General features: G+C 37.7%; 1 protein-coding gene across 18 annotated transcripts in view; it reads right to left on the bottom strand.

The window, feature by feature from the left end:
* MARK3 (microtubule affinity regulating kinase 3) overlaps positions 1 to 22725 on the bottom strand; it is a 110289-nt gene that overhangs the window by 68357 nt on the left and 19207 nt on the right. For 15 of the 18 annotated variants that reach the window (XM_070514395.1, XM_070514387.1, XM_070514386.1 and 12 more), the window contains one exon: positions 3551 to 3604. The exons of the other annotated variants lie outside the window; for them this stretch is intronic. In XM_070514395.1, coding sequence (XP_070370496.1) covers positions 3551 to 3604 — 54 coding nt within the window. Of the gene's footprint in view, positions 1 to 3550; positions 3605 to 22725 lie in introns of those variants that run through there. 18 annotated transcript variants of the gene reach the window in all.

Here is a 22725-nt window from a genome sequence, read left to right as displayed (position 1 = left end):
GCCACACAAAATGATGGGATTTCGAGATAGGGCTTTTGAGAGTTAAGTAGGTTTAGATGAAGTCATGAGGGTAGGTCCTCATGATGGATTAGTGCCCTTATAAGTAGAGACGCCAGGGAGAGTGGGAGCGCACTCACTTCGCAACTGCTTCACTCGCTCGCTCGCTCTGTGCCACACACGAAGACACAGTGAGATGGAAGCCCTCCACAAGCCAGAAAGAGCTCTCACCAGAACCCAACCATGCTGGCACCCTGATCTTGCACTGTCCAACCTCTAGAAGTGTGTGAAATAAACGTCTGTTGTTTAAGTCACCCAATCTATGGTATTTTGTTACAGCAGCTGGAGCAAATTATTACAGTGAGTTAATATAGGGAATACACTTACAACAGTGCTCAGAATATACTAAATGCTCAAATATCAGCCATTATCAGAAGTAGGCTACTGCAATTAAGTCCTACAAAAGAGACCTAGCCAGAACCTACCATTCAATTCTTAAGCTTTACTTACTTCCTATGAGAGGAAAATTTTAAACAAACAAAAAGCATCTCTCATGCCCCAAAACAAAGCAAACAAAAAAACTAATATTCAGCAGGACACACAATAATGGCAAACATTCGGTCCTTACCATGTGCCAGGTATTATTCTGAGCTCTTCTAAGGGGTTTTAAATGTTAAATTCTCACTAAAGCCCTATGAGATACTGTTATTGTTCCCATTTTACAAATGAGGAAACTAAGACCTAGGACTTTAAGTGACTTGTCACACAGCTAGCCTGGGTTGAAGACTAGGTTTGAATCCATGCAGTCTGGCTTCACTGTGTTCCTAACCATTACTCTACAGTCCCTCTTTATGTTAACAGTCTGCTCCAAGACTGAAAAAGAACACTAACAACTTTAGATAGATTACACTTAGTGTACTGGCATGTCTTAATAAAGTCTAGTATTTTTGAATAGGTAAACACATTTTTAAAAAATGAACCATGACTTACTTCTTAATGACAGACTTAGATGCAATAAAACAAGACCCAGCAAGATCACCTGCGTATAACCAAATCGAAACTAAAAATGACTTTGTAAAACCTGGAAGAACACTAACTGTTATTTTCAAAACCATTATAGGTATACAATATGACAGAGTTGTTTAAAGGCTGACCTAAAAGACATTTATGAGCAGGAAACATCTCAGGAATAATAGTTAGAAGTTAAGGAGTACTAAAGCAATAGCGAAAAATATATCGCTTACTAGAATCTAACATTTATTAACTCAATGGCTGGAAAAATAAAAAGGAAAAATGAAAAGCCTGTCTGTGAAAATAACATCAGTTTGCAAATAGGCAGTCAACTCAGGTTTATTTACATGCATTTATTAAATGTACATGATTCAATGTGCAAGCCTGAATATTGTGAACATTTTGAAATGGATACTATTTTAATACCTATTTCGAATACTGACTGAATGAACCAGTTCACATTTTTTGGTAGTAGCAGTACAAAAAGATTACATACTGTTGATAGCAGAATGTTCCTTAAAGTGAATGTTAGCTTCTAAGGCAGTGCCCAAAGCTCCAGGACTTAAAGTCACAATATAAAGAGAGCTATTCCTCACGCAGGTGTGATATGATTGTGAATGGTGCTGAGGAAGAAAAAGATTGCAAGAACTACTATCCCAAAAGCAAAAGATGCCAGGTACACTCCACCCTGCTTCTACTTTTCCATGGAAAAGGAACTCAGCGAAAAATAACGTGAAAGAAATATATATATAGAATGCTTCTAATTTATAAGAAAAGAATATGAATTTATATACACAATTTAAAACAATGCCCTATAAACTGAAAACATTACACTTATCAAGTTATATAACTTGGACAGATCTGGCTTTAGTATAAGTCTTTTGTGTATGCTTCATACTTGAACTATACCATAAACAAATCTTAAAGTCCTACCTATTAGATTATTATGTGCTACAATTAATGCTGATGCAAATCTGTACAATCACACTATCAGGCTAATCAATCTACCATGTACCAAATTGATAACAACATGACAAACAGTAATCTGTAATAATGATAATAAAGTAGCAGCAATTAAAAACTATAACCGAAAATAATGAAAAAAGCAAGCAAGAAAAATTACAACCAACTCAAGACGATACTATGATAAAATTCTTCCTAAAAAACCGCTACAATTCCAGTTTATCTACAAGTACACTCGAATAGTGGAAGATTTGTAACATCACCAGAACACTGAACTTCTTTATATGGTGATTTTAGTTCTGAATACCAAATTTTAGTAATTCCTAATTTACTTATTAAGTACCAAGTCCCTAGATATATGAAGAAATGAAAATTTAAGGAACTAGGTACAATTTCATCTTCAGAACAAAAGACTGGAATTTCTGGATCCTTTCAGTGCCACCTTGAGAACCCACTATGTCCTGCAGAACCACTTGTTTGAATACCATTTTTAGTGCAAGATAAAGTCTATCTCCCTTCCCATCTCACACACGCACACACACACACACACAGGCTTCAAAATTATTATATAAATGGAAAATAACTATTAGGGACATATTTATAGGGCATTACACTTACAATATCTTACATGTGCAGTACTTCATTATATGCATTATTTCTTTAATACATCCATCCTGAGATGAAATTCTCTCCATTTTAAAGATGAGGAACCCAATGTCCAGAAAGTTAAATGACTTAACTTTCTCAAGGTCAAGTTAGACATTCGCTTAAGTGGCAGAGCCAGGACTTAAATTCAGGACTTCCTGTCCCTAGTTCAAGGTCTTTGTACCCCCAACTACTATAGGTCAAATCTAGAAATCAAATAAAGTATGTAAAACGCTTTGCACATAAAAAGAACTAGAAGGATCTTACTATGAAGGTCATTAATCGTTTGCTGATGTGCCAGTGAAATAGCTATGGCCAGGCCCCACCTTAGCAATTAAATCTCGCCTGTCAGCCAGTCATCAGGACTTTGAAAAGAGGCCCAGGTGATTCTAACAGGCACCAGGGTTGAGAACTTCTGATCTATGTTACATGATACAAATGGCAACAGTGCATTACAAACATGTTTTTCAACTATCATTCAGTTTTACTTTTATATTTTCCTTTTATATGAATTAATCATCACTCCTTAATTAGACATAGTGGGACAGTTTAATATAGCCAAAGTACTGACTTTAAAGATCTCAGTATTAGCTATAAGAAAGGTATATAACTCTGCTCATTATATGAAAACATGTTGTTCTGTCTTATTTTTAAAAACTCTATTCTAGTCAATATTTAGAATATTCAATTTTGAAGTACAGCCTTCAGTTTGTACTATTAAGATCATTTAAATCATTACCTTCAACTGAAGGACAAAAATCCAACAATACTATTTTTAAACAATACTACACTTAAGTTGCACTCATGAGGGCTAAAGTTTTATTGTACTAAATGTAAGAAATAAAAATAATGGTAGAGGTATTTAAGGGAAAAATTAGATGGCAATCAGCACTGAAAATAATTTAAAAAATACTGGATACTGGACCAATCTTACCTTTTGTAGACTTGTTGGATTCAACTGAGTTTTGTCAATTATTTTTATGGCAACCTAGAAAAAAAAATTAACAAATATTCATGGATTTTAAGAATTTGGTAATTACAGACTAACTGGTAATAGTTTTATAAATGCCCAGACAGTGGCATTGTTAAAAAGCAAGTAAACAAATCTCAAAACCTAAAACTCAACTAGTTACAATAATATTTTATATTTTATAAATAATTTATAATTGAAAAGAGGGGCTTCAAGCAAATAAGGGTATTATTATAACATTTTATATTTAAGTTACCTATAGATATGGGGGAAAAAATCCCCCACAAACCTCTCCCTCACCAAAAAATAAGGGAGAGAGAGGGGCTGGCCCCGTGGTCGAGTGGTTAAGTTTGCGCGCTCTGCTGCAGGTGGCCCAGTGTTTCATTGGTTCGAACCCTGGGTGTGGACATGGCACTGCTCATCAAACCACGCTGAGGCAGCATCCCACATGCCACAACTAGAAGGACTCACAAGGAAGAATATACAACTATGCACCGGGGGGCTTTGGGGAGAAAAAGGAAAAAAATAAAATCTTTAAAAAAAAAAGAGAGAGAGAGAGAGAGACTATACAAAACACTTTTAAAAACATATGGCAATGTAGCAAATCCATTCACTATTTACTGACACTTTAATTTTATCTTACTCTGGGATTGAAGGGCAGAAACTGCAGCTTTTATAGGTTTATATAGCCCAGAATGGCTCCCAGAGTGTCTTGCACACAGTGGGAGCTTGATAATTGAGTAAATACGTAAACAAATAGGTTGTTGTTAAATCTGAAAACTTTAAAAACATTTTATTAAAAAGATAAATAGACTTTTAGGTGGTTAAAGAAGGAAAAGGGATGGGTTCCAGACCAATTTGTAGGTTAACACAATGAATGTACAGAGGCAACAAACTGGTCACCTGATAGCCTTCTCTCAAAAAGGGGTGAGGATACCCCAGGAAGTCTAAAACAATCCACTAGACATAGAAAGAAAACTAAAGCTTCTAGTTATATGTACTTCTTATCTTAAAAAAAGTAGAAAAATCAGTCTTACTAATATTTTCTAAGTGGAACTGCACAGGCATCCTCACCTGGTCTGTTCATCATTTCTTGCAGAAAGTGATTTCTAGGAACTATGGATATCCAGAATGAGGGGACGGGAGTGACAACGGGATGGAAGAGAACATAACTGAAGAGAGCAGCTTTGCCATGAACTGAGCAACATAATTAACTCAGCTTTGCACCTGAGGTCCAGAACATATCGATGAGGCTGTGTTTCCTCCTGTGCATCCTTCAGAGGACAGATCCAATGAGAAGCAACACTGAAGAAAGGGACTATAGTCAAAGTCTGGGGAAAGCAGCTCAGAGATTCTCTACATCAATGATTCTCAAGCTTTTTGGTCTCCTTTACACTCCTGAAGATTACTGATGACCCCAAGTGTAGGTTATATCTATCAATATTTACCATATTACAAATGAAAACTGAAAAAGTGTAAAAATAAGTGAACAACTCATTTCAACATCGTAATATTCAACAAATGGTGCTGGGGAAACCTGGATATCCATATGCAAAAGAACGAAGTTGGCCTCCTAGCTAACATATACAAAAATTAGCTCAAAGTGGATCAAAGATCCAAATCTAAGACCTAAAACTATCAAACTCTTTGAAGAAAATAAAAGGCAAAAACTTCATGACCCTGGATCTGGCAATGATTGCTTAAATATGACACTAAAGGCATAGGGAAAAAAGGAAAAAAATAAATCGGATTTCATGAAAATTTTAAAATTTTGTGCATTGAAAGACAGTGTCAAGAGTAAAAAGGGAAGCCATCAAATAGAAAATATTTGCAAATCATAAATCTGACAAGAGATTAATAGCCAGAATAAATGGAGAACACCTAAAACTCAACAACAAAAAAACAACCGAATTCAAAACTGGCCAAAGGACTTGAAGAGACATTTCTCCAAAGAAGATATACAAATGGTCAATAAGCACATGAAAAAGATGCTCAACATCACTTATCTTTAGGGAAATGCAAATCAAAACTACGAGATACCACTTCATACCCACCAGGACAGCTACTATTTAAAAAAATAAAACAAAAAACCCCCCAAAATTACAAGCCTTAGTGAGGATGTGGAGAAACTGGAACCCTTGTGCACTGCTGGTAGGAAGGTAAAACGGTACAGCTCCTGTGGAAAACAGTATAGAGTTCCTCAAAAAATTACCATATGATTTTAGCAATTCCACTTCTGGGTATGTACCCAGAAGAATAGAAAGCAGGGACTTAAATAGATATTTGTACACTCATGTTCACAGCAGCATTATTCATAATAACTAACACATGGGAGCAGCCCAAGTGTCCACTGAGGGGATGCACGGATAAGCCTAATGTGGTATATCCATGTAATGGAATGCTAGCCGTACAAAGGAAATTCAGGTGCACACTACAACATAGGTGAATCTTGAGGACATGATGCTATGTGAAATAAGCCAGTCACAAAAAGACAAATATTGTATGATTCCACTCATACGACATACCTGGAGTTTTCAAAATCATAGAGACAAAGTTGAATGGTGGTTGCCAGGGGCTGGGGAAAGGGGGGAATGGGGAGTTAGTGTTTAATGGGTATAGAGTCTCAGTTTTACAAGATGAAAAAAGTTCTGGAGATAGACGGTGGTGACGGTTGCACAACATTATGAATGTATTTAATACCACTGAAATACACACTTAAAAATGGTTAAGATGATACATTTTATGTTACTGTTATTTTTAAAGATTTTATTTTTTTCCTTTTTCTCCCCAAAGCCCCCCAGTACATAGCTGTATATTCTTCATTGTGGGTCCTTCTAGTTGTGGCATGTGGGATGCTGCCTCAGCGTGGTTTGATGAGCAGTGCCATGTCCACACCCAGGATTTGAACCAACGAAACACTGGGCCACCTGCAGCAGAGCGCGAAATTAACCACTCGGCCACAGGGCCAGCCCCTATGTTATATTTTATTACAATAAAAAATTGGGGGGAAAAAGCCCATTACATGTTAATATAAATAACATTTTTATGGACTTCTCATGTGTTTCTGTGTTCAATCTGTTGTGTTATCACATGTCACATAGCCTCCTGAAATTGTACGTTAGACTGGAAAAAGCAAATAATGTCTTAATAGTATTACAAACATAGTTTTGACTTTGCACACCCCCTAAAATGGTCTCAGAAAAACCTTGAGGGGTCCCCATGCCTATTTCAAGAACTGGTGCATTATTCATATTAACACTTTTTAAAAACAAAAATCTGCTTAACTTGGTCTAAAGCCTCCATCTGCCCAAGTTATTTGATTACTTCCTATGAACCTATTAACCTCCAGAGGAGCTACAGAAAGAGAAATGATGCAGCGAGGACTCCAGTGAGTCTCTCTGGAGTGGAAGGAGCCCACCACTTTTTGCTCCCATCTGGGAGAGGAACAAAATCAGAATTGAAGGAGGAGTGGAAAGTTAATGAGTATGTATCCTTGAAAAAAGTAAAGTTAGTATTGTAATTTTGTATTTGGAAAATATAAGTCTTGATAGAAATTATAGTAAATTAAGCAAAAGAACATACTGGCTACTGGAATACCCAAACAATGACCACCTTGTGTATATCTCAACTGGAAAGAAGATGTCTTATTCATTGTTACAGCCCTAGCACATTACCAGGTACATAAGAAGCATTCAATAAATGCTTGCTGAGTTGCTCTGAGGCCTTGAACACTCACATCAGTAACCACACACACACATTAGAGATGGAGCCAGAATAGTATCTTTTCTCATGACTGGACTCTTGATCACTAGTTTTTTCTGGTTCTGCTCAATATCTGCCTTCTATTCTAAAGATTCTATTCTGATTATGTTTCTTATTCATTTTCAAGTACTGCTATTCAAACAGTGTCTAAAGCAAAAACAGGAGCTCAAAATATGCTGCATTCAGCTAAATCGACCAGTAGGAAAGAGTCATTTTATCAAAAGCAAGTGTCCTCAGAGTAAAACATCATTTAACATGATGTGCGTATGTGTCACTGAAGCCTGAGGGGGGAAGCTCTTAATCCCCTCTTCCTTCGAGCTCCCTTCTGGGATGACTCAACTACCAAAAATAACCTTGACCCAGAGCTGGAGCCTGGAGGAGAGCTCAGACCTTGAGGTCACCAAAAGAGGCAACTGTGAGGCATCCCTAGGTGCCTCAGGAAGATGGAGATTGGAGAGAAGACCACCCACTCACTCTCAAGGTTGTAGAGTTTTGTTTTGTTTTGTCTGGGGTGGGGAGGGGTGGTGCACACAGCAAAAGTCAAGGGAGCACACTAGGCAAGGAAAGATGAGTGTCCCAGCCACGTGTGTAAAGTTCTGGGAAATTCCATTTACTCGTCCTGATGCCAGAAGCAAAGTAGAAAATTATGAAGTAGGAATAAAGAGAGCTCATACATGAGAAGGGCTTCTCCCAGCATTCCTCAACTGAAAGGGCCCAACAAACCTGTAGCAAACACCTACTGGAGAAAAATACTATCTTCTACTTCCTGTCAACTCACTACTAGTCAAATGATCCTAATATTCTGCTCCTGGCAGGTGTTAAAACACCCACAATCAATAAAGAGAAGGCAAAAAAAGATCCCAAATCCTTTAGGAGGACACAGTAGCTGGAAGAATGGTATACTAGTCAACTCAGGCTGCCATAACAAAAAATACCATAGACTGGGGGGCTTAAAAAGCAGAAATTTATTTTCTTTAATTTGGGAGTCTGGAAGTTGGAGATCAGGGTACCAGCACAATCAGTTCCTGGTGAGGACTCTCCTCTTGGCCTGCAGATGGCCATGTTCTGTGTCTTTGCATGGCAGAGAGAGGAAAAAAACCTCTCTGGTGTCTCTTCTTATAGGGACACTAATTCTACTGCATCAGGGTCCTACCCTTATGACCTAATTTAACCTAACAACTTCCACAAAGGGCCTATCTCCAAGTACAGTCACACTGGGGGTTAGGGTTTTAATACATGAATTCTGAGGAACACAATTCAGTCCACAGCAATGGAGACCAAGCCAAACAACAACAGTGGGCTATAGAATAAAAGTTCAAATTAAAACCTAATGATACATAACGACATGGAAGAATATCACAAACATAGAGTGGAGTAGAAGAAGCAGGCATAAAATAATACATACTGTATGATTCCATTAATATGATATTAAAGAAAAAACAGAAGAAATTATCTACTGTGTTAGACGTCAGGAGAGTGGATACCTTGGGGAGGAAGGATGGTGAAATGATTAGAAGGAGGTAGAAGAGAGGCTTCTGGGGTTCAAGTCATAGTATATTTTTTCCCTGAGTTATGGTTATGCAAATGTGTTTATTTGTGATAATTCATCAAGTCGTACACTTATGAGAGGACTTTTTCTTGATGTGTGTTGTATTTCACTAAAGAGTTTTTAAAACTACTGATGACTTTAAAAATTGATAATGAAAAGTCAATAGACAATGCCTAAAATTGACGGAATAATTAAGAATAGAAGCATGTTATTACAGATATAAAAGTAAAACCTAAAGAATCAGTTTGAAAGACTGAAAGTGGCCATCCTGGGAAATTAGGAAATTGGGAGCAGGGGAGAGGAGGTCAGAGGACACTATTTTTTTTTTTTTAACAAGCTTTGACTCTTAAACTGTATAATATATAACTAGAATAAAAATAAAAAGGTTTTTTGTAACCATAATGAAGACATTTGGATAAGATGGCATACTCATCACATGTCTTTCTCTCTTCTCCCACCTGATAGCTCAATTAAAGAATAAAGACACAGGGCCGGCCCTGTGGCCGAGTGGTTAAGTTCCCATGTTCTGCTGTGGTGGCCTAGGGTTTAGTCGGTTCGGTTCCTGGGTGTGGACATGGCACTGCTCATCAAGTCATGCTGAGGTGGCATCCCACATGCCACAACTAGAAGGACACACAACTAAGAACATACAACTATGTACCAGGGGGCTTTGGGGAGAAAAAGGAAAAAAATAAAATCTTTAAAAAAAAAAAGAAGGAAGAATAACAAAGAATGGCAAAGAGAATGGGAGAGATGCCATCAGTAGACAAGTGACTTTAAACAATTTCTGGGAGATAAAAATCTGAGGCACCTGTAGCAGGGCACATACAAGCCTAGAATGTGCTCAAAGAGTACAATACAGGAAAAACTTAAGTGACCAGAGAAAATAACTGTGCTGTGCACGTGGAAGGTCCCAGTGTAGGGGCCAACTTAACTCCTAGCCACCATGAAGCTAAGTCAGGTACCTGACCAGCACCTCCACACACCCCACCCCATGGAGAGAGCTCTCAATTTGCTTCTTAATGCTCCCCTCTTGACAACATTGAGAATCAAAAATCATTAGACATATGAGGAAAGCCTATGATTTTTTCTAATAGCCCTTTCCAGATATCTGTTGTTAGGCAAAACTATCAGCAATAATTAAGCCTCCTTTTTCAAAAAAAAAAAAAAAAAGAGAGAGAGAGAGACAGTTGATCCTCATCATTCACAGTGATTATGTTCTATAAAGTCGCTGTGAATACTGAACCACTGTTCCTAGGGAAATACAAGGTTAGGTTCCTGCGAGCCCTAGTCATAATATTTTCATCAACTGATCAATGCATAACCTTGTTTTATGTGTGTTTCTGTTTATCAAGGAAACTTTATATTATCGATTTATTAACAATGAACTCTCAGTCAACAGCACGATATAACTCATGCCTGAATGAAGCTTATCTAACAAATGTATTTTCTCTGTAAAGCATGTCACAGCCTTGCAATCAGAACACTGGCTAGTACTTCAGCTTTACATTTGGGGGCCATTTAAAACAGTGAAATTGCCAACAAAAAGCATAAAAATGCGGAAAATGTGGACTAAACAGACCACAAAAAGGGCATTTGTCTACAGTACGAAAGCTGAAACATGACAAGAGTGTCACCTTGTTGAACCTCAGCTGGGGAAATGCACATCAAGCAATTCAAACTTTTTGCTGCTCTCTGTGTGTCCACAAATGACTGCAAAAGCACTGAGAGTACTGATTTTGGGATTACAAATAAATTTTAGGGAGTAAGTGAATTTGCAAATATGGAATTTTCAAATAATGAGATTGACTATATCTGTCCTGGAGATGGAGTGGTGATGGCTGCACAACAACGCAAATATACTTAATGCCACAGAACTGTACACTTAAAAATGGTTGAAATGGTAAATTTTATTTTATGTATCTTTTATCACAATAAAAAAAGGTATCAGGGCCAGCCCAGTGGTGCAGCAGTTAAGTGTGCACATTCCACTTCAGTGGCCCAGGATTTGCCAGTTCGGATCCTGAGTGCGGACATGGCACCGCTTGGCAAAGCCGTGCTGTGGTAGGCGTCCCACATATAAAGTAGAGGAAGATGGGCACAGATGTTAGCTCAGGGCCAGTCTTCCTCAGCAAAAAGAAGGGGATTGCCAGCAGTTAGCTCAGGGCTAATCTTCCTCAAAAAAAAAAAAAACCAAACAAACAAACAAACAAAAGTATCAAAATTGTGTAATGAGGGGCCAGCCCAGTGGCCTAGTGCTTAAGTTTGCACACTCCACTTCAGTGGCCCAGAGTTTGCAAGTTTGCATCCCAGGCGAGGACCCAGCACTGCTAGTCAAGCCATGCTGTGGCAGCACCCCACATAAATAGAGGAAGATTGACCCAGATGTTAGTTCAGGGCCAATCTTCCTCAAGAAAAAAAAAGCATAATAAAGTGATTCATAATTTAAAAGAAGTGAGTTTATATGGGTTTTCCTTCTGCTTCTACAGATCAACTGTGAATACTCCACTTCCAGATTGTCTTAAAAGCATGATGATCATCTTTACGCTTTTCAGTTACATCTGTTACCAAAGTACTAAGGTTCTTTCATTTTTCTGCTTGCTTGCTTCCAAATCTGCTGCCATTAATTTCCAATTGAAGCAAACTGTTCTGAGTATTAATTCTTTTTTGTCTGTTACTACAGTTGTTTTGAATAAACATTCTACTAATCACTGCTCCTCACCAAGAAATTACTACTTGCTGAGTTTTAGTATAGCATCAAAGAACAGTACCTGAAGGGGTATTAAGATATTCCTCTCATTTCTAGCTAAATATTTGGGTGAGGCCAGATTTTATTCATCTACTTCAACCAAAACAATATGCCAAAAGAGTCTGAATGCAGAAGCAGACAGGAAAATCCAGCTAACTTCTATTAAGTTAGACATTAAAGAGACTTGCAAAAAATTAAAACACTGTCACTCTTCTTGATAATTTGTTTTGGAAAATAGCTATTTTTCATAAAAACACATTATTTATATTAACATGTAATAGGTTTGTGATTATTTTAAATGAATTAATATATATATTTTAAGTTTCTTACTGTTAACTTCTAATACAGTAAATATCAGTAGATATAACCTGATAAACAAAAGGTTTTTGAGAGTCCTCAATCTAAAAAGTTAAAAGGAGTTTTAAGGCAAAAAAACTTTAGATTGCACATAACCATTGAATCTATGATTATGATGATCATGCAGCATCAATGGAAAACTGCTTAGGATAAAATTCTGAGGGAAAAAATCAGGATACAAAATTATGACCAAAAGTATGTTGAAATAATATACACATAAATATGGAGAATATACAAAAATAAAAATGGTATTCATAATATTATGATCATGGGATTTTTCTCCTGTCTCCAAACTTTCTGTAAAGCTATTAACGCAGTCCTCACACGCACACAAAATTGTGACAAAAATAAATAACCACTTATCTAAATCTCAAGAAGTTTAGCACACATCCCAGGATGAAGAACTTTGGTTTTATCATTCTTACAATCAACAACAAATACTTATTGAGTACTTAGAGGCTGAGGGTAAACAAGGCTCAAGATCTAATCCTCCCCACTAACCCCTCTTTGTTGTCTCCTCTATCATAGAAGACAGGACACACACATGAGAAGGTAACAGTACACTTCCAGTTAAATGTGGAGGACTGACAGTAAAGGCATAGAGGCATAAAAACACAATAAGACATTGAGAAGACAAGAGCGGGGAAGGTATTTCAATAATTTTCTGAAAGAGAGCAGACAGAGAGCAGAGGAGAGGAAGGTATAACCAGACACGCGATTCACCCAGCACAACTTGGAAAGGGGGAGCTGCTGAGCTATTCTAAGGGCAAAACTCTACAGAGAATGTCTGCAGTTCCTCAACCCAACCAATAACCACTGGTTCTTAAGAGGCTGGAAATTAATTCTGTATAGAAGATGACAAGGCTCTGGATTCAAGGTAAATGAGTCCAGGAGAAGACAGGAGTGAGGCAGGGGGTATTAAGGGTCAGACTGCCTCTGAAGGGTGGGACCACCAGCTCTTCCCACACAGAACAGAGGATTCTTATCTAAAGAAACTAAATAGGCCCAGAAAAGAGATCTAAAGATAAACAAATCTGGGGTCCTTCAGTAAAAGCACTGAACAACTCCCAACAGGAAAGCTCTGTGGTCAGATATGCAAACCCAGCTTCTGATCAGCTTCTTAGGGTTCCACCTTAATACAAATAGGCAACTAGAGATGATCAGATTCCAAAGAAAGTATCTGTATGAAAGAGATACATCAAGAAAGAAGCCCAGAGAAAAGAGATACAATGCAGGGAACAAAAATCTACCTAAAAAAAAAAGAATTAAGGCTTTACTATCCTCAGGGACTTAACAGAAGAAAAAGCATTCATGACACCTGAACTGGATACAAATAATCAGAGAATAAAGAAAGAGCTAGGAGGAGAGGAGAGGACACAGACGCACACACACAAATATTTAACAGAAAGACTGAAGATAAAATTAAAGATGTCCCAAAAAGTAAAATAGAAAACCAGAGCTGAGCTGGAAAACAGATTTTTTAAAAGATCAAGGCTCTTTTCAAGAGTCAGGTCTCTGATTAATGAGTACCAGGAACAATGAATGAAGATGAACAACTCCTTGGCACCTGTGAAATTTCTGAACAGTATAAATGAGAAGCTTCTAGAAAGGAAAAAAAAAAGTCACATACTTAAGCCACTTGCACTGTTATACTCTAGTATTTGGAACTATGAATATGTGAAAACGGTGTATGATCCTAATTTTGAATTTCCCACTCTCTAACCACCTCCTCCAACCTTTCCACTCACTTGCTCTACAACTCCAACAACTGTCGGAACTCACCAGGATCTAAAATCCATTGATCCCACCACCTTTGCACAGTCTGCCTTTCCCTCAAGTTCTTACTTCCTACTTAAATCTGTAGTTCTTCACTGTAATGACTCCCTTGGGTACTCCAAATCAATGCCTTCACTCCATTCCCATTTCACTACACTTAGTGTGACAAAATCCCAACCATCCACAAATGCCATGCTGCACCGGGGTAGTGAATGTTGTTGAAGAGTAATTTACTACCTTGCTTTCTATTCCCACTTTAAATCCATGATCACTAACCTCAGGGAAGCCTTAAGGTTGCCTGAGAATTCTACTACATTTCTCTAGTCCATTCACTCTCGAGCTTGCCCGGTAATTACTGTAACCTTCTCAGATCTCTGTCTCCTATCGATAATCACACTCTTAGCCGATGATCTTGCTTTCCATTTCACTGAAAAAAAAATAGCTGCAATGAGAAGAAAACGTCTACAAGCTCCCATCACCATACAGAGCCGCACACCTGTGCCTATGCCAGTACCCTCTACCTTCTTCCTGCTTCCATGTAAGAACTGTTCGCATTATCCAAGGCCAAAGCCTCCATCATCATCTCTCAACTCACTCCAGTATCTCTCCCACGCCACCACTTTCTCTCTTTCTGTTAAATTATTCCCATTAGCAGACAAACATGGTATTTTGCCCAACTTTTAAAAAATATCTTGGTCTGACATCTCCCTGTAGCTACCATCCCATTTCTCTGTGCCTTGAAAGAACTATCTTGCTGTCTCTAAAGTCCACCCACCCATTCTCTCTTGAACTAATATATTACACGATATGCATGGGTACTCTAAGATGTTTGAGATATGCTAGAACACCTGGGACAATTAGCAGTAAATACATAGAATCATAAAGGTGTTAAAAAAATTGAAGCAACTCTTAATTCTAGACAAAATAAAAAATTATATAAAAAAATAAATGATCACAGTTCAACAGTGAACAATATTTACAGAGCTTAGTTAAGTAATAAATCTAAGTTTACCCAAAGCTATCACTGCAATAGAAATACTGAGGAAAAGAAAGGAGATGTGGAAGTGAGTTATGTAAGAAAGCTATATCCTCATCTTCCATAAAGAGGAAGTCAGTGGTATCTAAAATTACAAATTTGGAGATGGCCAAGAGAGTATCAGAAGAAAGAGCTAAAGAATTGAAAGTGAGAGCCTTTGAGTAATGGTACTGAGTGACAAGGAGTGATGGGAAAAGAAAGTTCTGATTTTAGTTAGAAGTTTTTTAGTACTATTTGACTTTGTAAGCTATATGCATATATTACTATGGAAAAAATTTTTTAAGATAATTAAAAATAGCCTCAATTAAGTACCAAATGACAGATACAAGTGAGTTCTCCTGTAGTTCATGTGAGGGGAGAGATCCCTGGGAGGCTATGAAAATAAGTTGAGGAAAAAAAATGAGCTTGAAAGAAAACGTTAGGCTCAAAGGAAACTGTAGTATAGAAACAGACAATATTTCAGAAGAGAAAATAACCTTCAGCTGTGAAAAGCTGGCCAAAAACAAGACAGTAAATGCACCAAACATCCCCAAATCCATAGTAAATATGGGATAGTGCTTCCATGACACTAAGAAGAATGGATAGCTTTTCATTAAAGAATTAAATCAGACAAACTTTATGACCGGTATTTGTGTTCTTAAATATATATAAAATAAGGATTTTGGTGTCTATTTCTGATTAGTTCATGGTCTAAAAATTAAGAATCATCCTAGAGAGAAGGGTCTCATTTAAACTGGGCTTATACCACAATCATTCTGTTTAAAGACTTTATCAGAAACTGTTATCTAGCTGTACATAGTATACACCTTGGTTATAAGTCATTAATCTAATTTGTCTGTTCAGTAAAAATGCCATTCTTCCAATGAATGCATAAATTTTCTCATGTATCTTTTATGTTCCCAACATCCTTGTGATCTAAGTGCATGATACAGATTATACCCACTCCCTTCTTCTTTTAGGAAATTCTTTCCACTATATAATTCTACCTCATCTCTATTCTTACCCCAAGGATAGCAGTTAAAACTGTCTCTTAGGGGCTGGCCCCACGGCCAAGTGGTTAAGTTCACGCGCTCTGCTGCAGGTGGCCCAGTGTTTCGTTGGTTCGAATCCTGAGCGCGGACATGGCACTGCTCATCAAGCCATGCTGAGGCAGCGTCCCACATGCCACAACTAGAAGGACCCACAACGAAGAATATACAGCTATGTACCGGGGGGCTTTGGTGAGAAAAAGGAAAAAAAAATTTTTTAAATCTTCAAGAAAAAAAACACAAAACTGTCTCTTAACATAATATATAATAATTCTTTTATCTTATACTGACTCAGACTGAGTTAAGTCTCCCAATCAGTAATACCACTTCCTACAACACTCTGGGTTTTCTTTAGTGGTCTTAGTTACCTCAATAGGCAAGACACATCAAAGGGCAAGAAAATGCTAACAGAAATAAAGATTTTAGCTTTGAGAGGGCTGAGAACAGCATCAAGTGATAAAAATACAATAATAAATAGAAAAGAGGTTTTAAGTTTCCTTCTATCTATTAGAAATATTATACTGCAATAAACCTATAATAAAACCAACTTTCTATAATATAAATTCACTTAGTTCCCGGTTAATTATCCTAGAGAAATTAAAATTTATGTTTACATAAAAACCTGAATGGTGGGGCCGGCCTGGTGATGCAGTAGTTAAGTTTGAAAGTCCCGCTTTGGCGGCCTAAGGCTCCCCGGTTCGGATCCTGGATGTAGACCTACATAACACTTGGCAGCCATGCTGTGGCAGGCATCCCACATATAAAGTAGAGGAAGATGGACATGGATGTTAGCTCAGGGCCAGTCTTCCTCAGCAAAGAGAGGGGGACTGGCGGCAGATGTTAGCTCAGGGCTAATCTTCCCCCCTCAAGAAAGAAAAAAAAAAAAAACCTGAATGGTTATGCAGTTCTATTCATAACTGCCAAACAATGGAAACAACTCAAATGTCCTTCAGTGGGGGAATGAACAAAACTGCAGTCCAGGCATACAATGGTATAGTCTTGCATTACTCAACGACATGGACACATTTTGAGCAATGCGTTGTTAGGTGATTTCATCATTGTGCAAACACCATAGCGTGTACCTACACAAACCCAAGCGGTATAGCCTACTATATACTGAGGCTATATGGTACTAATCTTATGGGAGCCCCATGGTATACGTGGTCCACTGTTGACTGAGAAAACTATCCTATATACAACTTGGATGAACTTCAAAGGCATTATGCTGAGTGAGAAGAAGCCAATTTCAAAAGGGATCATGTTATATGATCCTACTTACCTGACATCAAAACAAACAAAACTGCGGGGATGAAGAACAAACAAATGGTTGCAGGAGGTTATGTTGGGGGAGGGGGTAACCATCAAGGGATCACAAAGGAGTTTTCTGAAATAATGGGACTGTTCTGTATCTCGATTATGATGGTGGTAACATGAATCTATAAATGTGTTAAAATTGAGAGTTGCACGCCAAAAGAAAAAAATAACGCATAATTTAAAAATAAACTTGCTTAATTTTGATACACAAAATGAGAGTGAGTTCAAAAGGTGCTCAGATACAAGATGTTATACAAATGTTATAGCTTTCCCATATATTCACAACAGCTAGGGAAAAAAATCCCACTCACACTAGCGACAAAAATTATAAAATGTTTTGCAATGAACAAGAATTACACAAAACCCAGATGAAAAAAAATCACAAATCTTAAAAAAAAATTGAGACGCATTTCATATTTCTGCATAGAAAAATGTGGCATCATTAAAATAGCAAATTTCCCCAAAATCAGTTTATAAATTCAATTAATTCCAAACAAAATTAATCTAATCAAAATTCCAGTAAGGTTATTTTTAGAACATAGTAACTTGATTCTAAAATTCATCTAAGTGAATGGCAAGAAGAGCTATGAAATTTTTTGAAAAATAACAATAATCAGTACAGACTTTACCTACTCCCAAAAGATCAAAAAGTACAGCCAAAAGCTGCAGTAATAAAAACATCACAGTTTGGTACAAGACTAAATAAATAAATCAGACAAACAAAAGGACATATATGGGGATTTAGTACGTGATAAAGCAGGTATCTTTAATCAGAGGGAAAGAGTAGATGATCCTGGGACAAGTGGTAATCCAGATGAAACAATAAAAGTTCCCATACCTCATACTAATCCCCCCAAATATATACCAAATGAATTAAGTATTCAAATGTGAGCCATAGGAGTATTACAGGAAAATACAAAATCATTATTAAAATTTTGGGACAAACTAAATCTTTCTCACCAAGACATGAAACCCCAATCAGAATTGAAACCAGACAAATCAGACTGATGTCTGAAACACATAAAGGGTTTAAATCACTAAGATTTAAAAGAGAAAAGAAAAGACAAATGGATAACAGATATAACCAGGAAATGTTTCAAAAAGAAAATATGACTAAACTATATGAAAATACCATTAATCTAAGCAGTTATCAAGAAAAAGCAAGTTTTTGATACCATTTTTTTGTCCATCAGACAAAAATTATCTACACAGTCTTAGCAAGGGTGTAGAAAAATGGACACTCATTAATTTTGGAAGGATAATAAAGCAGTATGACGTTTTCTCAAAACCAATTTAGCAGTATCTATTACAATGTCAAATATTCATCCCCTTTGACCCAGGACTTCCACTTCTAGGAATTTATCCTACAGAAACACTCTCAACAAGAGCACAGAGAGTGATGTTAAAGAACGTTCACTGAGGGGCCAGCCCCGTGGCTGAGTGGCTAAGTTTGTGCACGCTGCTTCGGCGGCCCAGGGTTTTGCCAGTTCAGATCCTGGGTGCAGACATGGCACTGCTCATCAAGCCACGCTGAGGCGGCATCCCACACACCACAACTAGAAGGACCCACAGCTAAAAACATAGGTACCAGGGAGCTTTGGGGAGAAAAAGGAAAAATAAAATCTTAAAAAAAAAAAAAGAAAAAAAATGAATACCCACTGCAAATGTTTCTAACAGCAAAGAAATTAGAAACCACCCAATGCCCACTGACAGGGGATAGGCTAGGACACCAGCACACAGTGGAAGATGACGTCCCATTAAACAGAACATGTCAGACCTATGAGCACTAACATCCAGACCAGGTCAAGAATGTTGCTAAAAAAAATTACCCTTACGTCCAACGAGTCCTTTTTTGTTAAAATAATCAAAAAGTTAATGTCTACATAAAAAACTGTGGGACTCTACACCAAACTGCTGAAAATAATCCTCTTGGAGGAGAGAAATTTCAAGGAACTTTTACATTCTACATAATGAATTCCTATGTTTATATTTTATATGATTCTGGGTAATACAACAGAAAAAAAGAAAAAAATGGTTTTGTTCAGTTTAAAAAAAACAAACAATTTAAATTTAGCCACTATCTAGTGAGATTCAAGCATTTCCGGAGAGAGAACCACTAGATATAAACACCATAGGCCAGATTTCAGCCATGTATGTTAAGTAAAATGGGAGGGGCTCTGTCTGTCCCACTCCTCTTCTAACCCACCATTCTCTGCCCATGTAAGGAAACTGGCTGAGTAACCACCTGAGCCTGGTGGGAACTAACTCAGAGGTTTTATTCCTTATTTCAACAAGCTGTGATCAAGGACATTGAGGAAAGCTCCACCTACTTGTGCTCTTTACTGATTCCAAAAGCAGTCCAGGCAAGTCAACAACTGAGTCTTAACCAGAGATTTGTCGCTAAAATTGAGATGGTATGTGAAGAAACAAAGCTTTACTTAGAGTCTTTACTTAAGACTCCAGTTAGCAGAGAATAAGTCAGCATCATGGTGGAGTGAGTTGTTCACTTTGTCTCTCCCCTCTAAGCTACAATTGAATGGACATTCAGTAACCAGCAGAACAGCACAACATTCCCTATGCAGCATTCCCCACACAGCACAAAAGGATGTCTGAGAGATCCACACAACTGTGCATCTGAAGGTGAGTGGATTGGATCCCCAGGAGGCAGCGGAACTAGGTGAGTGGACCCCTTCCCCTCTCTGGCAGCAGCAATACAGGTTGCAGATGTTCACACAGTGTTGGCAGCCAGGCCCCCCGTGCATGTTTTCAGAGTTGTAGCCTGTGGGAGTGCCCACCATGTTACAGCTCAGCCCCTGCGAAGGAGCTCCCACCAAAAGCAGCAGCTCAGACGAGCCAACCATGAGCAAAAGAAAGCTCCCAACCCCTCCTACCTAGCACACCAGCTTGACCAATCCCCTGTGAAGTGCAACGGTCCCACACCAGAGTGACCTGTTGGTGGAGCACAGAGGCCCCACATGTGCACGCGTGCATGACCTGCCAAATGGCTGCAGTCAGCATGCAAATGCAGGGAAGCCCTACTGGCAAAACTTGCAGCAGACAGAGCAGGATCAGTAAACAAAAGCTCCTGCCCCCGCCAGCAGTGGCAGGTTGAATCTGCAACCTGATAACCTGATACTACCACAAATGCACCAGCATTTCATCAAACACCATGAAAAACTACATTAACATTCAGAGCAGAAGGAACACAAGTCTCCAGAAGCCAATCCTGAACTCACAGAAATTTACAATCCAAAGACGGAGAGGAGAATCCAAAACAGTTATCATAAAGAAACTCAACAAGATACAAGAAAATTTAGAGAGTTCAATAAGCTCAGGAATAAAATTAACAAGCACAAGGAACACTTCGCCAAAGACACTGAAAATCTAAACAAAACAAAACAAAACAAAAAACCCAGAAAAATTCTGGATATGAAAAACAAAATGAAATAAAATTAAGCTAGAATCCATAAAAAACAGAGCTGACGTTATAGAGGACAGAATCAGTGATTTAGAGGATAGAAATATAGAAATGCTTCAGGTGGAGGAGGAAAGAAAACTAAGATTTTTTTAAAAATGAAGAAATTCTTTGAGAAATATCTGACTCAATTAGGAAAAGCAACATAAGGATTATAGGTATTCCAGAGGGACAAAGGAGCAGAGAGTTTGTTTAAAGAACTAATAGCTGAGAACTTCCCAAACCTGGGGAAAGAACTTGACTTAGAAGTACATAAAGCCAAGAGAACACCTAATTACATCAATGCAAAAAGACCTCTCCAAGGCATATACTGTTAAAACTGGTAGAAGTCAATGACAAAGAAAAAATATAAAAGGCAGCAAGGCAGAAGAAAATAACCTACAAAAGGAACCCCTATCAGCAGATTTCTCAGCAAAAACCTTACAGTCTAAGACAGAATGGAATGATATATCAAAAATACTGAAAGACAAAAACTTTTCAGCAAATACTCCTCTATCCAATGAAACTATCCTTCAGATACAATGGAGAAATAAAGGCTGTCTCAGATAAACAAAAGCTGAGGGAGTTCATCACCACTAGGCCAGCCTTACAAGAAATGTTGAAAGGAGCCCTCCCATCTGAAACTAAAACCCAAAGGTTTACAAAACCTTGAGCAACGAGATAAATAGACAGAATCATAAAATTGCAGCTTTGTATCAGAATAGGTTAGTAAATACTTAATTATAAGATAAAAGACAAAGGGAAGGAAAGCATCAAAAATAACTATAAACACTTAAATTTAGTCACAAACTCACAAGGCAGACAACAACACTGTGTGACAACACAAACTCAGAAGGGGAAGAGGAAAAGGATGGAAACTGATAAGCTATTGGAGATAAGAGGCTATCAGAAAATTGACTATCTCATCTATGAGATAATTTATACAAACCTCATGGCAACCACTAAACAAAAAATCAAAGCACAGCCACAAATCATAAAGAGAAAACCACCAAACTGAAGTGGCAGTCAGAAATACAAGAGAAAAGAAACAACAGAAATATAAAATAACCAGAAAACAAGAGATAAAATGGCATTATTAAGCCTTTATACATCAATAATCACTCTAAATGTAAATGGATTGAATTTTCCAATCAAAAGACACAGAGTGGCTGGTTGGATTAAAAAACAAGACCCAACAATATGCTGCCTCCAGGAAACACATCTCAGCTCTAAAGACAAACATAGGCTCACAGTGAAGGGATGGAAGATGATACCCCAAACAAATAGCAAGCAAAAGACACAGTGAAGGGATGGAAGATGATACCCCAAACAAATGGCAAGCAAAAGACACAGTGAAGGGATGGAAGATGATACTCCAAACAAATGGCAAGCAAAAGACAGCAAATGAGACAAATCAGACTTGAAGATAAAAAAGACTATGAGAGACAAAGAGGGGCAGTATATAATGATAAAAGGACAGCCCACCAGAAGGACATAACACTTATGAATATACATGCACCTAACACAGGAGCACCCAAGTATGTAAACCAACTACAAACAGACCTAAAGGGAAAACTGACAGCAATGCAATAATAGTAGGGGGCCACAACACCCCACTTACATCAATGGATAAATCATCTAGACAGAAAGTCAACAAGGAAACAGTGGCCTTAAATGAAATACTACACCAAATGGACTTAATATATACATATAGAACATTTTATCCAAAAACAGGAGAATATACATTCTTCTCAAGTACACACGGAACATTTTCAAAGACAGATCTTATGTTGGGAAACAAAGCAAGCCTCAAAAAATTTAAGATGACTGAAATCATATCAAGTATCTTTTCCAACTACAGTGCTATGAAACTAGAAATCAAGTACAAGAAAATTGCTGAGAAAGTCACAATATGTGAGACTAAACAACATGCTGCTGAACAAGCACTGTATTAATGAAGAAGTCAAAGGAGAAATAAAAAAATACCTGGAGACAAATGAAAACGAAAACACAACATACCAATTCTTCTTTTTTTTTTCCTCCCCAAATCTCCTGAGCACATAGTTGTTTATTTTTTTTAGTTGTAGGGCCTTCTAGTGTGGCACATCAACATA

Source organism: Equus asinus, chromosome 7, assembly GCF_041296235.1.
Source record: "Equus asinus isolate D_3611 breed Donkey chromosome 7, EquAss-T2T_v2, whole genome shotgun sequence".
Classification (NCBI taxonomy): Eukaryota; Metazoa; Chordata; class Mammalia; order Perissodactyla; family Equidae; genus Equus; species Equus asinus.
The sequence above is the reverse complement of the archived record's forward strand: the minus strand, read 5'-3'. Positions and strand labels throughout refer to the sequence as shown.